This window comes from Trichogramma pretiosum, unplaced genomic scaffold, assembly GCF_000599845.2.
Source record: "Trichogramma pretiosum strain Unisexual culture from Peru unplaced genomic scaffold, Tpre_2.0 scaffold11, whole genome shotgun sequence".
In the NCBI taxonomy this organism is placed as follows: Eukaryota; Metazoa; Arthropoda; class Insecta; order Hymenoptera; family Trichogrammatidae; genus Trichogramma; species Trichogramma pretiosum.
In genome coordinates this window covers 590,165-602,567 of record NW_019641702.1, presented here as the reverse complement: position 1 = coordinate 602,567, position 12,403 = coordinate 590,165, and the positions used below count along the sequence as shown (strand labels likewise).

The window sequence follows — 12,403 nt, the reverse complement described above, 5'->3', positions numbered from 1 at the left end:
ATGTATGTACACAATATTTTACAAGTGAGACTCCATTTTTAAGCAATTAAATAATCAATTTAATTAATTAATGGTTTCCCTTATGACTCCTTTCATAATTTTGTCTTGCAAGTTCTGGGAAGTACTGAGAATTGTACTTCTGTTTAAAGGTAGGTCTTGCACTTTCTTTTTCCGTTTCTTTTTCTGCAATTAAAGCCTGTGCTCTCAGTCTTTCAGCTTTTTCACGTTCTAATCTCTCTGCTCTTAACTTTTCTATATTTAAACTTGATTTCACTTCTTTTTCCTCTTTATTTTTCTTGTGCTTTTTTGATTTTTTGTGTTTGTGTTTTTTATTCTTTTTATGTTTTTTGTGTTTTTTGTCACTGTAATCACTATCTTCACTGGAAGAACTGTGTTTGCGTTTTCTTTTATTTGATATACTTTTTTCGATTTCATCACTTGGCTTAATGGATATGATATTCATATACCTTTTCACATCGTTATCAAGTACTTGAGGCAATGGTTTAGTTTCTTTTGGAATTGGTACAGTTATTTGCTGTGGTATTTCAGTTATTTTTCGCGATGGTTCAGGTTTAACACCCTTTTTTAATGAAAGAATTCTTTTGTACCTCATTATGTCCGACAGAGGATCTTCAAGAGCTTTTTTGTTTGGCTTAAATTCTATATTTGCATCCTCATCACATAGTCGCTGTGGAAGTTCATTGTACCATCGTTTAGTTTCAGAATCTTTACAATTTTGGCCAAGATATGTAAGTAATCCAATTTGCTTTTCATACTTTTCTTGTTCTTCTTTTACATCTTTTTCATAATCTTTATTTGCTTTCTTGTGATCAATATTACCTTGCTCCAATTCTTCAAAGAAATTTATATGCTTCGAAGAAGATTCAGGAATATTTTTTATAGGTTCAGCCTTGGTTTCACTGTGAATGCTAGCATCTTCAAAACCGCTTTGAATTCTTGATGCATCTCTCAGTAGTTTTAGTCTTGCTTCACTTTCCTGTAACAATAACATGCATTAGCATTGTAATTCATTTTTTCCTGAATGATATTAATTTATAAAAGTATACCAACAGCTTTTTTGATACGATCTTGTTCTACTTTAGCTTGTTCAGCTGCTAGCGCTTCATCTTTGCGGACTCTTGCAATGTTTTCTTTGGTACGAACATGCCACCTGTAAAAAGGATGAACATATTAGTATTATAACAGCAATTCTCAAAAATAGCCAAGAAAAACACTGGATAAACTACTAACCTTTTTTTTGGTAAAATATTCATTTTGTCAACCTATAATTTAGTATTCGGTTATTTTCTTTATACACTGCTCACCAGAGGCTGCAGCCTGAAATCTAATCACACCTATGCTATTGTAAGCTTGATTTTTCAATCGATAATGCAAATGATCCTATTGACGCTTTAGCAGTAAAGCCTCTTTTGTAAACTCAACACAACCATCCCGCACAACAACGTCTTGTCAAATGAAGTCTGCTCGAAACACGCGTCGTCTGCCTCCGCCAAGAAGTAATGTCGATTTCTATATTGCCGGTAAAGCTCGGCTGTACGGCGTAGGCATATCATTGACGAATCTTGTACTTACATACAGTAAGCTGAGAGCTTGACGCTTTTGCAGAGTATGGTGCTGTCAGATTATAATGTTACTGTGAAATATCTCGAAATATTGTTATTGATTTCTAGAAATGAATAGAGGACATTTAATGATTGGTCATGGTTTTGTTAAAGTTATCAAATATTCCCTGCCTGGCAGGTTCTTTAGTACCAAAAATAGTTTTGTCGGTGTTAATTTTAGGAGTGACTGTTGTTTTTGTTGCCAGCGATGGTGAACCTAACCTCGCAACATTAGCTGCTTCTCCGACAATTTCACAAATTAAAGATGACAATAAAATCGCAAATGACAGCAAAGTATCGCAAAATGTGGCAAATGCAACCACGAAAGATTCTTCTAGTCCGAGTACGGTGACACAATCGTCCAGCACAACAAAACTGTATGATCCAGTCTCAACATCTTCTACTGTCAGTAGTACAACTGTCAAAGACATTCTTACAACATCCACAAGTGGGCCTTTAAGTACATCGACCGAAATAATTAAAAAGAATATTAGTCAAATTAATTCATCAGTAACTGTAATTAGTAGTAATGTTACAAATAGCACTACGACAACTGTTGCCCCAGCACAGGCTGAGCCAGTGCTACCTGCCAAGGGTTCTGCTGAAGAGGAACACAATAGTTCTATGTCAATATTTTTTGTACTTTGTGTTCTGGCTTTAGGTATTTTACTAATACATTTAATGCTACAGACTAAATTTCAGTATTTGCCAGAATCAGTAGTAATTGTTTTTCTTGGAGGGGCGATTGGGGGTATTATAAGTATGATGTCTCATCAGAATATTGCCAACTGGAGAAAAGAAGAATCGTTTTCACCAACAGCTTTCTTTTTAGTATTATTACCACCAATCATCTTTGAATCAGGATATAATTTACACAAAGGAAATTTCTTTCAAAATATTGGAAGTATCATGGTTTTTGCAATATTTGGTACAGCCATCTCTGCTTTTGTAGTTGGAACTGGCATCTATTTGCTAGGACTAGCACAAGTTGTTTATAAGTTAAGTTTTGTTGAAAGCTTTGCTTTTGGATCACTAATATCAGCAGTAGATCCAGTGGCTACAGTAGCAATTTTTCATGCCCTTGATGTGGATCCTGTATTGAATATGTTGGTTTTTGGAGAATCAATTCTAAATGATGCTATTTCTATTGTGTTGACAACTTCAGTATTAAATGCTAAAACTGCTGCCACAACAGCAGAAGCTATTATTTTATGTTTAGATAGATTTTGTTTAATGTTTTTTGCTTCCGCTGGTATCGGAGTCGTTTTTGCACTAATGAGTGCATTGCTTTTGAAGCACGTTGATCTTAGAAAAAATCCGTCCTTGGAATTTGGATTAATGTTGGTGTTCACATATGCACCTTATGTCTTAGCTGAAGGAATACAATTATCTGGTAAATAAATATTTTTGGTAAATAATCTTTTTCATCGCTTATAACCAAAAGTTAAATATTGTTTATTTTCTAGGAATCATGGCGATATTATTTAATGGAATAGTAATGTCTCATTACACTCACTTCAACTTGTCAACAGTTACACAAATTACAATGCAACAAACTATGAGAACTATGGCTTTTATAGCAGAAACTTGTGTATTTGCTTATTTGGGTCTAGCACTTTTCAGTTTTAGGCACAGGGTATGGTATTAATAGAAAATTATTTTTGAAATATTAAATATCAAATATTTATATTAAAATTTGATTTTGCAGGTTGAACCAGCTCTAGTCACATGGTCTTTAATATTGTGCCTTCTTGGAAGAGCAGCCAATATTTTTCCTCTTGCTTTACTTGTTAATAGATTTAGGGAGCATCAAATAACAAAAAAAATGATGTTTATTATGTGGTTTAGTGGATTACGTGGTGCAATTTCTTATGCATTATCTCTTCATTTAGATTTTAGTGATGAAACACGTCACGTAATTATAACAACAACTCTTATCATTGTTCTATTTACTACACTGATTTTTGGAGGCTCAACCATGCCTTTGTTAAAACTTATGCGTGCTGAAAAAAAAGAAAAAAGTAGTAGGCATAAAAGAAGAGAAAAAGGAATTTCATTAAGTAAAACAAGAGAGTTGGTTAGTATTAGTCAATAATGAATTTATTTTTATTTTGAAAACTTTGTTTCTGAAACTTATATTTCATATTTTTAGGGTCAAGCTATTGATTCAGAGCATCTTGAATTGGCAGAGGATGAAATAGATGTTTCATTTTTACAATCTCGAATCAGAGGATTTGCTCGTTGGGATCTAAAATTTTTCATTCCATTCTTCACTCGAAGATTCACACAACAAGAACTGAAAGATTGTAAATCACAAATGACAGATTTGACAAATCAATGGTATCAAGCTGTTCGAATTAGTCCAGTAGAGGAATCAGATGATGATACTGCTACAGTATCTTCAATGAATATTCAGAATAGTGATATTTTCACTGAAATTAGAAATGAAAGTGAACATGACAAGACCACCGATCATCCTAAACATAGTTCCATTTTGAGTATTTAGTACTTAAAACAAAAAAGTTAACTTTAACATGAGTGTCAAAATTACAAAAAACTTATTCCTAAAAAAAATTGAATTTGAAAAATCGTTTAATAATTAAATTAAATAAAGAATTTAAAGAAATAAGTTTTTTAGAATTTATGAATTTCTCACAAACTTAAAATTGCACATATAGTTCTTTCTGTGATGTTTTCTTAAAGTCATTATTAGAAAAATTTCAAAGCTGTTATAAAATTTCAAATATTTTAGTCAGAAGAATGTTATTCTTAATGTAAAAATTATTGATTAGTGCGTATTTTATTCAAAAGATTGCTTCTATATTTCAAGTAACCAGACTTTATTGTTCACTACCACAAATTTTTAATTTTACAGACTCTACCAAAAACATTCTGCATATTTATATTGTACATGAAATGTGTATATAAATAACCAATCTTATTCATTTGTGATTTTTTTCTCCAATCTGATTGTATATTATTGTAAAGCTTTGTATCTTGAAGAATTGCAATAAAAATAAAATTGTCTTTGAAACTTTTTACTACAGATAGTTTATTCGAAATTCGTTCGAAATTACTGACAAATTCAAATTTTTAAGTGCGACCGTATATCGAGTCTTTCGGTTCGAAGCGTAGCGACAGTGCCAACATTTGCATTTGAGAATCCCGCCTTTTACACAGTGCTGTTTGGTCGCTGTAATAGTAAATAGATCGGGCTATTATTTATCATCAATTTTTTCAAATCGTTCTGTGTCGTGTTTTGTTCTTTATTTACTTGTGTTTAAAAGTTCAGTGTAGTGTTGTTTTTACGGAATATATTCGCAACGGTTGAAATAACAAACTCGAAAATGACTTTCGCTTCGAAAACTTTCAAAAAAACTCCCATTTACATAGTAGAGCCGCATAACGAGGTAACCAATTTTTCTGATTTCTTTTCCAATAATTAGTTATCATTGCAAATGGTAAACATCAAAAAAAGGTTAATACAACGTAAACTAAATTGCAAAAAATGTATCACTTGGATTTAGTAGATAGTTAATTCGCCACATAACCTTTAAAATTTGAAAATCATGATAAAATCAAGCTTTAACGATGTTTATCAAAAATTATTCGGACACATTGTAATGAACTGGTGAGGTTGTTGACTTTGAGCTCTGACATGTTCTCGAGTAACAGCTGAAAAGTGTGTATTGCTCGAGCAGAATGTCAGTGCAGCTGGTAAACAATGCACGTGACAGTGTTAGTATACAATATATTTACACATACAAGTCTTTGATCTTTCGAGTTGCGCAGATGAAAACCGCATGATTGTTTTCAGTTTCTTTTAAAAATGTTCTACTTATTTACAATTGAATGAGTTTCAAAATATCTTTCATCGAATGTTAAACATCAGTCGTTCGATGATGTATACAATTAATGAGACATTTTTTTATTTTAGTTAAAATACTCATTTGAAAAGAAATAGCAAGCACGGATTGCGTGCAAAAGTCAGAGCAAATGTTTCCGTTTCAATAAATACACAATCTATGTACTGCACTCTAATTCAAGCACTTTCCGATTCCCGCGAGGAAAACTTTTTGCATTTGAAACCCTCCTACATACCACAAATATATTTTCATTTGTTTCTTCATCGCGGAAAAATGACCAATACGTTTGATTTAATTTATCTATAAATATTATTCAAATATCTCACTATCACATAAATAACGAAATATTGCAATAAAACGTGGAATGTGGATAGATAAAGAGAGCAAAAGTCATTGTTAAAAATTTATTGTATTTGAAATAAAAGTGTGAGCGATATACGTTAATAAGCGAACATCGTGAAATTTTAATTTCGCCAAAAACAGTGTGTCGAGCAATATTGAGTTGATTGTTCCGATCCGATCCATCCTTTGATTTTTATAGCTGCCTCACTGTACACACAACTGCCAATTTAGTGCAATATCGTGCATTAAGAATAATAATAATTAAGGTGTTGACATTTTTGCCCGACTCGTCAAGCTCGATTCCTCTCGAGTTGTTCGAACCTATGCAACACGTACGGTGGACTCGAATGATAATTCGATTTCTTTACTGTACCGCGGGTACGTATTTCAAAATTTGAGCATTACCGGTAGTGAACACATTAGGTTGACTTCGATTCTATCCGGTGGAACGCTAAAATCTCCAATGCTTTTACATGTTCCACCACACGATTAGACTAGACAAAATCGAAGTCAAATTAGTGCACTTTTTTGTATTAAATGAGGCAAGCATATGATAATTTGAGTATACCAGAAGAACCGATAAACCAGGAAATAAAAAGTGAAGAAGATGCAGAACCTTTGAGCAAAATGGCAAAAATGTAGCATAGGGAACACTTGAATAAATAGCAGATGGACAAGTATAATATGGATTTGTAGGTGAACTGTTAAGCTCTGAACCTATAAGAGCCTTGAAATTCACGAATTCATTTTTAAGTGCGTTTGATTTTAAAATATCAAAATTTAATACACGTGAGAACGACTGACGACTCGTTCACAATCTATTATGAAATGATCGATCCGACAACGATTTCACGGCTAAAGTGATAACATTCTACAGACATGGTACAATTCAAAACAAAAACATTCAGAGAAATTGATTTATTTCACGCAAATAATTTTATTGTGGAACACTAATTATTGAAAAATCCATCGTGAGAAAGATAAGAAGTGATGAAATAAGAGATCAATATAGATTATTAATATTTTACATTATTGATTCATATGAAATTTTGGATGTTCCAAGGTCTCCAAAAAATTTCACATTGAACTAATATAATAGCGGTAAGTAAATGTTTAAATAATTTTTTCATCTTTATTATATAATAAATCGAAATAGAAAAAAAATAACTATCTCTCTAAACTGTGCGATGCCCACAAAATATTGGGCGTTTGCTCACCTCAAATCATCGAGGAACAGGTTGCATTTAGGCTATGCAATTACGCAACTGATCTGTAGAGCTCCGACGCTCAAATTTTCAGAAAAAAATCTTGATAAAAATCAATTTGCATTTAAGGTCCTAAAATTTATCATTGCAGATAAAAGACAATTAAAAGATTATATTTTAATTGCGGTTATCTAATCGAAGAAAATTATCAGAATAAAGACTCAAGTCCATTGTGTTATTCGTGTGTAAATGCAGCTCAGTCATCAAATTATTACAGAATTGGTGGCCACAAGCGCAGACATGGACAGCCAAACAGGGAAGATCACAAGCTGGAGGCAGCGGTATGCGACCGTTGAACCTCTCGCTATTGCCATGACATTTGCTTTCACTTTAGAAGGTTCGTTAGTTAGTATAATTTTTAACGAGTTCTTTTATAAGAAGACAACTTGATTTTGTTAGTTCAATTTACAAATACCATGAACAAATTCATTTTATTTCAAGGTTAATAAATCACTTTCTAAAACATTACTTAATGTTTATCGGTGTTAGGTAATCAAAGAAAATAATTTTAAAGAATTATTTTAGTCAACTTATAAATGTTTTATGTTGCTTAAAAAAGTTATCATTAAATCGCGGCATGTCTTTTAATTTCAATCTTTTTTTGTTTTATAAAATTTTTCCGTAGTTAGTTCTCGATTATAAAAACTTTGGAGCTAAACTGATCTCCAGAGTTCAAGTGGTCTTCTTGTTACTTTATTGAAAAAAATGATTTATTTTTACTTTCATCTTCTTAAGCTACCGTCAGTCAGGATATGTTTATCTTTCAAACCTGCAAAACTAGATTGAACTTGACAAATTGCGATATTATTCATGACAACAGTTCAAGTAATGAAGCCAAAAATATACAAAGAGAGGCGCAAAAGATCACCAGTTTGATTTTAGTAATTAAGTCGTGCATAGAGACCATCTTTCCGTCTTTGTTCACGTTATTTTTTGGATCGTGGAGTGATAAGAATGGAAGAAAACCGCTGTTTTTCCTGTCGTACTTAGGTAATTCAAAAACGATTTCATTTAGTCACACGATATTAAAAATATTATATTTCCAGGTTACTGCTTAAGTTTTGCGATCAGTGGAACCATGAGTCTTTTTAATCTCGATCCATATTGGCTTTTGCTTGCCTCCGTACCGCGTGCTCTGACGGGTGGTTCGGGCATTTTGTTCGTGGCATTGTTTTGTTATAAATCTGACACAACGACAAAAGAAAATAGAGGTACTGGTATAGCTTGGGTGGAAGCTGCCGTATTCGTTGGAATTTTGATTGGAAATTTTACGGGGCCTTACATATTTAAATGGGCTGATTATAAAGCAGTTTATTTCACGTCACTTGGATTTGGAGTTGCTGGTTTAATATACATTATATTTTTTGTGCAAGAATCAGTGCAACGCGAAGGAAAGGTTTGATTATTTTTGCACATCTTCAACACCTTATGTTTTATTTTTAATTGTCTATTCACACACAGAGAGAATATAGTTCAATATTGAATTGGACTTTGATGAAAGATTTGTATCTTGCGGTAACAAAGAAGAGAGATGGATTTTATCGAAATTATACGTGGCTGATTCTCGCTACAGCTTTTATAAATAATGTAAGCATGGAAGCTAACAAAGCTCCCAGTTTTTTGTTCGAGACAAGAGTATTAGGTTGGAATGTACAAAATCATTCCGTTTATAATGGATTTAATATTGTAATTTTTGTGGTTGGCATGATGTTGCTAATCAAAGTAGGTGGTAATGTATTAGGTAATATAATGGATTTTTCAAACGATTTTCTTAGTTATAGTACAATCAAATTTTCTGACAAAATTTATTGTATGTTGCTCTAGGATTTTCCGAATTTTTAATTTTAACTCTATCGTGTATGTGCAATAGTGCGGATTCTATGGTTAAAGCATTCACAAATAAGTCTTGGCAAATGTACTTATCAAGTGTGATAGGATTTTTCCACGTAGCGTCTACTCCAACAATTTTATCTTTAGCGACAAAAGGAATTCCGGAAAATGATTCAGGTCAGGAACCATTATTTTATACATTCGCAGGTTGATTTTTCAAATGAAAAACTAATCAATGTTTATGTTCTGCAGGCAAAGTAGTGACTCTTATACAAGTTTCTAAAGCTATTCTGCCTTCTGCTGTAAGCTCAATTTGGATGCCAATTTGGAGATCTACCATGGATATGTATCCGCACCCTGTTTGGCTGTTATCATCAACAATACCATTTTTCACACTTACTCTTACGTATTTCGTTAGAAAAAAGTGGTTCAAATTAGAAGGCATAAAAAGGGACACGCCTTGAACATTAACTTTTGTAACAAATTTATGTTATATATTTTGTAATATTTATTGTAAAATAATATGTGTTATAGACCTACTAAAAATTATATCTTCTTTTCTTTCAATCAACCAAATTGAAAACATTTTGCAACAGGTTTTGTAGCCTTTTGAAGTATTAAAAAAATATTGCGAATAAAATTCTCCTGAAAGTGTGATTATTCTTATTTTTATGAATGAATGTTGAAACTATATCATAAAAGAAATGTTTAATAGTTTTCATGAGTCATTACTCTTACAAATGTTGACTCATACGTTCATTTTTTTGTATACAATCAATTATTATATTCTATTATTAGATAAAATAAAAGATTAACATTACTCAAGTTTGAAAAATTATTTGAATATTCAAAACAGGTACTTCCATTTATTTACCGATGCATTGGATCAAAACATCTGCCATTTCAAGGAAATACCTTCATTCATTTGGATTCTCATCCAGACATGCTGGTTCCTAAAGATATGGTGGCAGACATGGTCTGGGATAAAAATGATTTATTCGAGTAAATATTTTACATTTTTTAAAGAATTTTTTATCTATACCAATCATATGATTAATCAAAAATTGATATTCCATAATTCAGAGAAATAAGCATTGAAAATTGGATGTTACCTGCTGCTTATGCTGGGCTCTTGAAAAACATCGTTTGGGTTAAACCACCGTGGGCCAATCAAATGGTGGACGGAGTTCGAACCTTCCTCATCGGAAAACATAAAGAGAGCGAAACAATAAGGTAAGTTATCATTTTCCTCAATCATAATAATTGTATTTAATCAATTAAGTTGCGATATAATATTACAATATAAATTAATAAAATATTTATTTAAATTTTTTATCTTGTTAACATTTTTTATAAATTCATGAAAAAATGTAAGACCTGCCAAAGTCAAGATAAAAACGATTATTTTAATTGCGCCGGTCTGAATATTTTCTTAATAATTCGTGGATAAAATTGTATGGCGATTCCCTTGCTTAAATACGGTGCTCGCAAAGTCATCATCTTTCCGCGCAGTTTATCAACAAAAGAGAAAATTTGTAGCGCAGGGTCAAATGTTCCGCAGGTATTTACGAGCAGCCCAAAGGGCTCATTCGCTAACTACTGCACTCAGATATTCTCGGCACTTTGAAACTCGCGCGAGAAGTATAGAAAAAAGAATGAAAAAAAAGAAAAGAAAAGAAAGAGAAAAGGACGGAAAAGCATTATAGAAGTCTGGCGCGCGCAGGAAACAAGCGAAACAAGTGCTGTAATGATCCTTTTGCTGCATGTAAAGAGTGGTACAGCGAAGAAGGAAGGGCGACGCGCAGCCTCCTCCATGTTTGCCAACAGCTTGCAGACTTGAATGCGCATGAGTTTTTTAAGGCTCCTTACGCTCGGTTGAAAAGCTCAAGATCGCTTTTGAAGTGCTCGCGATGCGAAGGAGAGAGAGCTGTAAACGTAGCCATGTTGGTGCTCTATACGCCTGTATAGACTTATATATTTTCTATGTATACTCGTACGAGTGCGGCCGGGTCGCTCGTTGGCTACGTCGAATCGTGCGTAGAGCCGCCTACATCGAGACATTGCCATGACGACGGTATTTATAATGACGAGGCTGATTTTAAACGCCCATGTGAATTCTCGAAATTAATGTTCGTTGCCCACGAATTCGTAATTATTGCATTTAATCAGAGAGCTTGCATGTGTTGCGTGCACAGCTACATTTTTCCTTTTTACCTCGTTAATTTTTTGCACGCGCCAACGATTTTCACGATCCGCGCGCAGAGCTTGCGATTTTAAGCTGCCGCATTTGCCACGATCGTGTGTGGTATTAGTCACAATTCACATCTGTCAATGAATTAGCAATTATAAATTTAATAATTTATTTCGAAATAATTACGCATATCGAGATCAGTACTTACGAGCCTTAATTTGCCCCGCATACAATGAAGTAGATGTATAAAATATTATAAATTTACACACGAGTTAGATCGGTAAAAGCATTGCGCGAGCTAGTACACGTTATACTCCATATCTTTGATTCTTTTTCAAGTACACCTTGGCTGCTGTGCGCTGTGTATAGTACGTTATAATCTTGCCAGGCATCAGAATTGACGGGTGCTTATTATCATTCATGCCGTCTCGCGATCGTGCAGCGACGGCGGCGGCGGCGGCTGCGCGCGAGTTTATATTGGTAGCAGCAGCAGCCGGTCATAATATCTGCAGAAAACCGGTTGCTGGCGGAATTGATTTTTGTTCATAGATCATCTGGTTTCGGCCCCCGTGTACACATACGTACTCGCGTAATGTAGGCTAAGGAGTATAAGTATATATACAGCCGAGCGGCCGGCCGGCGGGCCGAGTGCTGCGTGACAGTAGCGATAGCCTGCGGTTATGCTCGCATACATATAATACGCATATTATATAGGCGTACGGGGGCCCGAGCGTTTATATATAAATCATGCCTTTGTGGCTTGTTCCCTCCGATCGTTCAATTAAAATGTAAATCGAGCGCATATCTCGACCCGATACACCTAGTCGTATTATCGCTTTTCGAGCCGTGCGCTGCTGCGCGCTACTGCGCCAACGACTGCAGTTGATCGGTATAGGACGTCGTAGCGTGTATGTGCTCCTGCGCGCCGCAGTCGACTGCTTTCATTTTTTCTGGATATATTGTAAAAATTACGCGTCTTCGATGATTTGCTGAAGGCGCTGAAGATGGCGTTGAGATGCACAAAGAAAAGAATTGATTGGAGTTAGTGAATCAGATCATATAGAAATCATTCTCTAAGCTAATGATAAAAATGTTCACGATTAATAATGGTATAATGATCAAAAAGTGATTATTTACTATGTTTGGTTTACTACTGGCAATTTTTCCATTGAAAATATGTTGCAGTTACTGAGCAGATGTCGCAACCACATTAAATGCAATATTGCCACTTTGAGTCTCCACCACTAGGTGGCGAGTACCTGTATATCCATAAATATGCAAGCGGTC

General features: G+C 34.0%; 4 protein-coding genes across 4 annotated transcripts in view; 3 read left to right on the top strand and 1 right to left on the bottom strand.

Annotated features, from left to right (window-relative positions):
• Nucleotides 1-3: 3 nt before the first annotated feature.
• LOC106651949 (leukocyte receptor cluster member 1 homolog) lies at nt 4-1,459 on the bottom strand. The gene is made up of 3 exons (XM_014370658.2): nt 1,252-1,459; nt 1,072-1,171; nt 4-997 (listed from the first exon to the last, which is right to left on the bottom strand). The coding sequence occupies exons 1-3, from the start codon at nt 1,272-1,274 to the stop codon at nt 68-70; spliced, it is 1,053 nt and encodes a 350-aa protein (XP_014226144.1). The 5' UTR covers nt 1,275-1,459; the 3' UTR covers nt 4-67.
• Nucleotides 1,460-1,615: 156 nt separating this feature from the next.
• On the top strand, nt 1,616-4,534 carry LOC106651849 (sodium/hydrogen exchanger 8). The gene is made up of 4 exons (XM_014370535.2): nt 1,616-3,015; nt 3,089-3,258; nt 3,331-3,699; nt 3,775-4,534. Exons 1-4 carry the CDS (start codon nt 1,722-1,724, stop codon nt 4,126-4,128), a joined length of 2,187 nt encoding a protein of 728 aa, XP_014226021.1. The 5' UTR covers nt 1,616-1,721; the 3' UTR covers nt 4,129-4,534.
• A 263-nt stretch (nt 4,535-4,797) lies between these two features.
• Nucleotides 4,798-12,403, top strand: part of LOC106651933 (UPF0489 protein C5orf22 homolog) — a 459,026-nt gene continuing 451,420 nt past the window's right edge. Inside the window, exons 1-3 of the mRNA XM_014370635.2 lie at nt 4,798-5,032; nt 9,782-9,927; nt 10,009-10,158. Coding sequence (XP_014226121.1) covers nt 4,970-5,032; nt 9,782-9,927; nt 10,009-10,158 — 359 coding nt within the window. The 5' untranslated portion in view covers nt 4,798-4,969. The remainder of the gene's footprint in view (nt 5,033-9,781; nt 9,928-10,008; nt 10,159-12,403) is intronic.
• LOC106651930 (proton-coupled folate transporter-like) lies at nt 6,810-9,456 on the top strand. Its single transcript, XM_014370632.2, has 7 exons — nt 6,810-6,931; nt 7,187-7,432; nt 7,831-8,085; nt 8,142-8,491; nt 8,557-8,836; nt 8,920-9,102; nt 9,178-9,456. Exons 2-7 carry the CDS (start codon nt 7,285-7,287, stop codon nt 9,387-9,389), a joined length of 1,428 nt encoding a protein of 475 aa, XP_014226118.1. The 5' UTR covers nt 6,810-6,931; nt 7,187-7,284; the 3' UTR covers nt 9,390-9,456.

Coding starts and splice junctions, on each gene's coding strand:
- LOC106651949 (XM_014370658.2), bottom strand. CDS start 1,274: ATGAATATTTTACCAAAAAAAAG. Junction 1,172..1,251: donor AATATTTTACCAAAAAAAAG/GTTAGTAGTTTA, acceptor TCCTTTTTACAG/GTGGCATGTTCGTACCAAAG. Junction 998..1,071: donor AAGATCGTATCAAAAAAGCT/GTTGGTATACTT, acceptor TTATTGTTACAG/GAAAGTGAAGCAAGACTAAA.
- LOC106651930 (XM_014370632.2), top strand. CDS start 7,285: ATGCAGCTCAGTCATCAAATTATTACAGAATTGGTGGCCACAAGCGCA. Junction 8,086..8,141: donor GTTTTTCCTGTCGTACTTAG/GTAATTCAAAAA, acceptor TTATATTTCCAG/GTTACTGCTTAAGTTTTGCG. Junction 9,103..9,177: donor AATTCCGGAAAATGATTCAG/GTCAGGAACCAT, acceptor TATGTTCTGCAG/GCAAAGTAGTGACTCTTATA.
- LOC106651849 (XM_014370535.2), top strand. CDS start 1,722: ATGGTTTTGTTAAAGTTATCAAATATTCCCTGCCTGGCAGGTTCTTTA. Junction 3,016..3,088: donor TGAAGGAATACAATTATCTG/GTAAATAAATAT, acceptor TTTATTTTCTAG/GAATCATGGCGATATTATTT. Junction 3,700..3,774: donor TAAGTAAAACAAGAGAGTTG/GTTAGTATTAGT, acceptor TCATATTTTTAG/GGTCAAGCTATTGATTCAGA.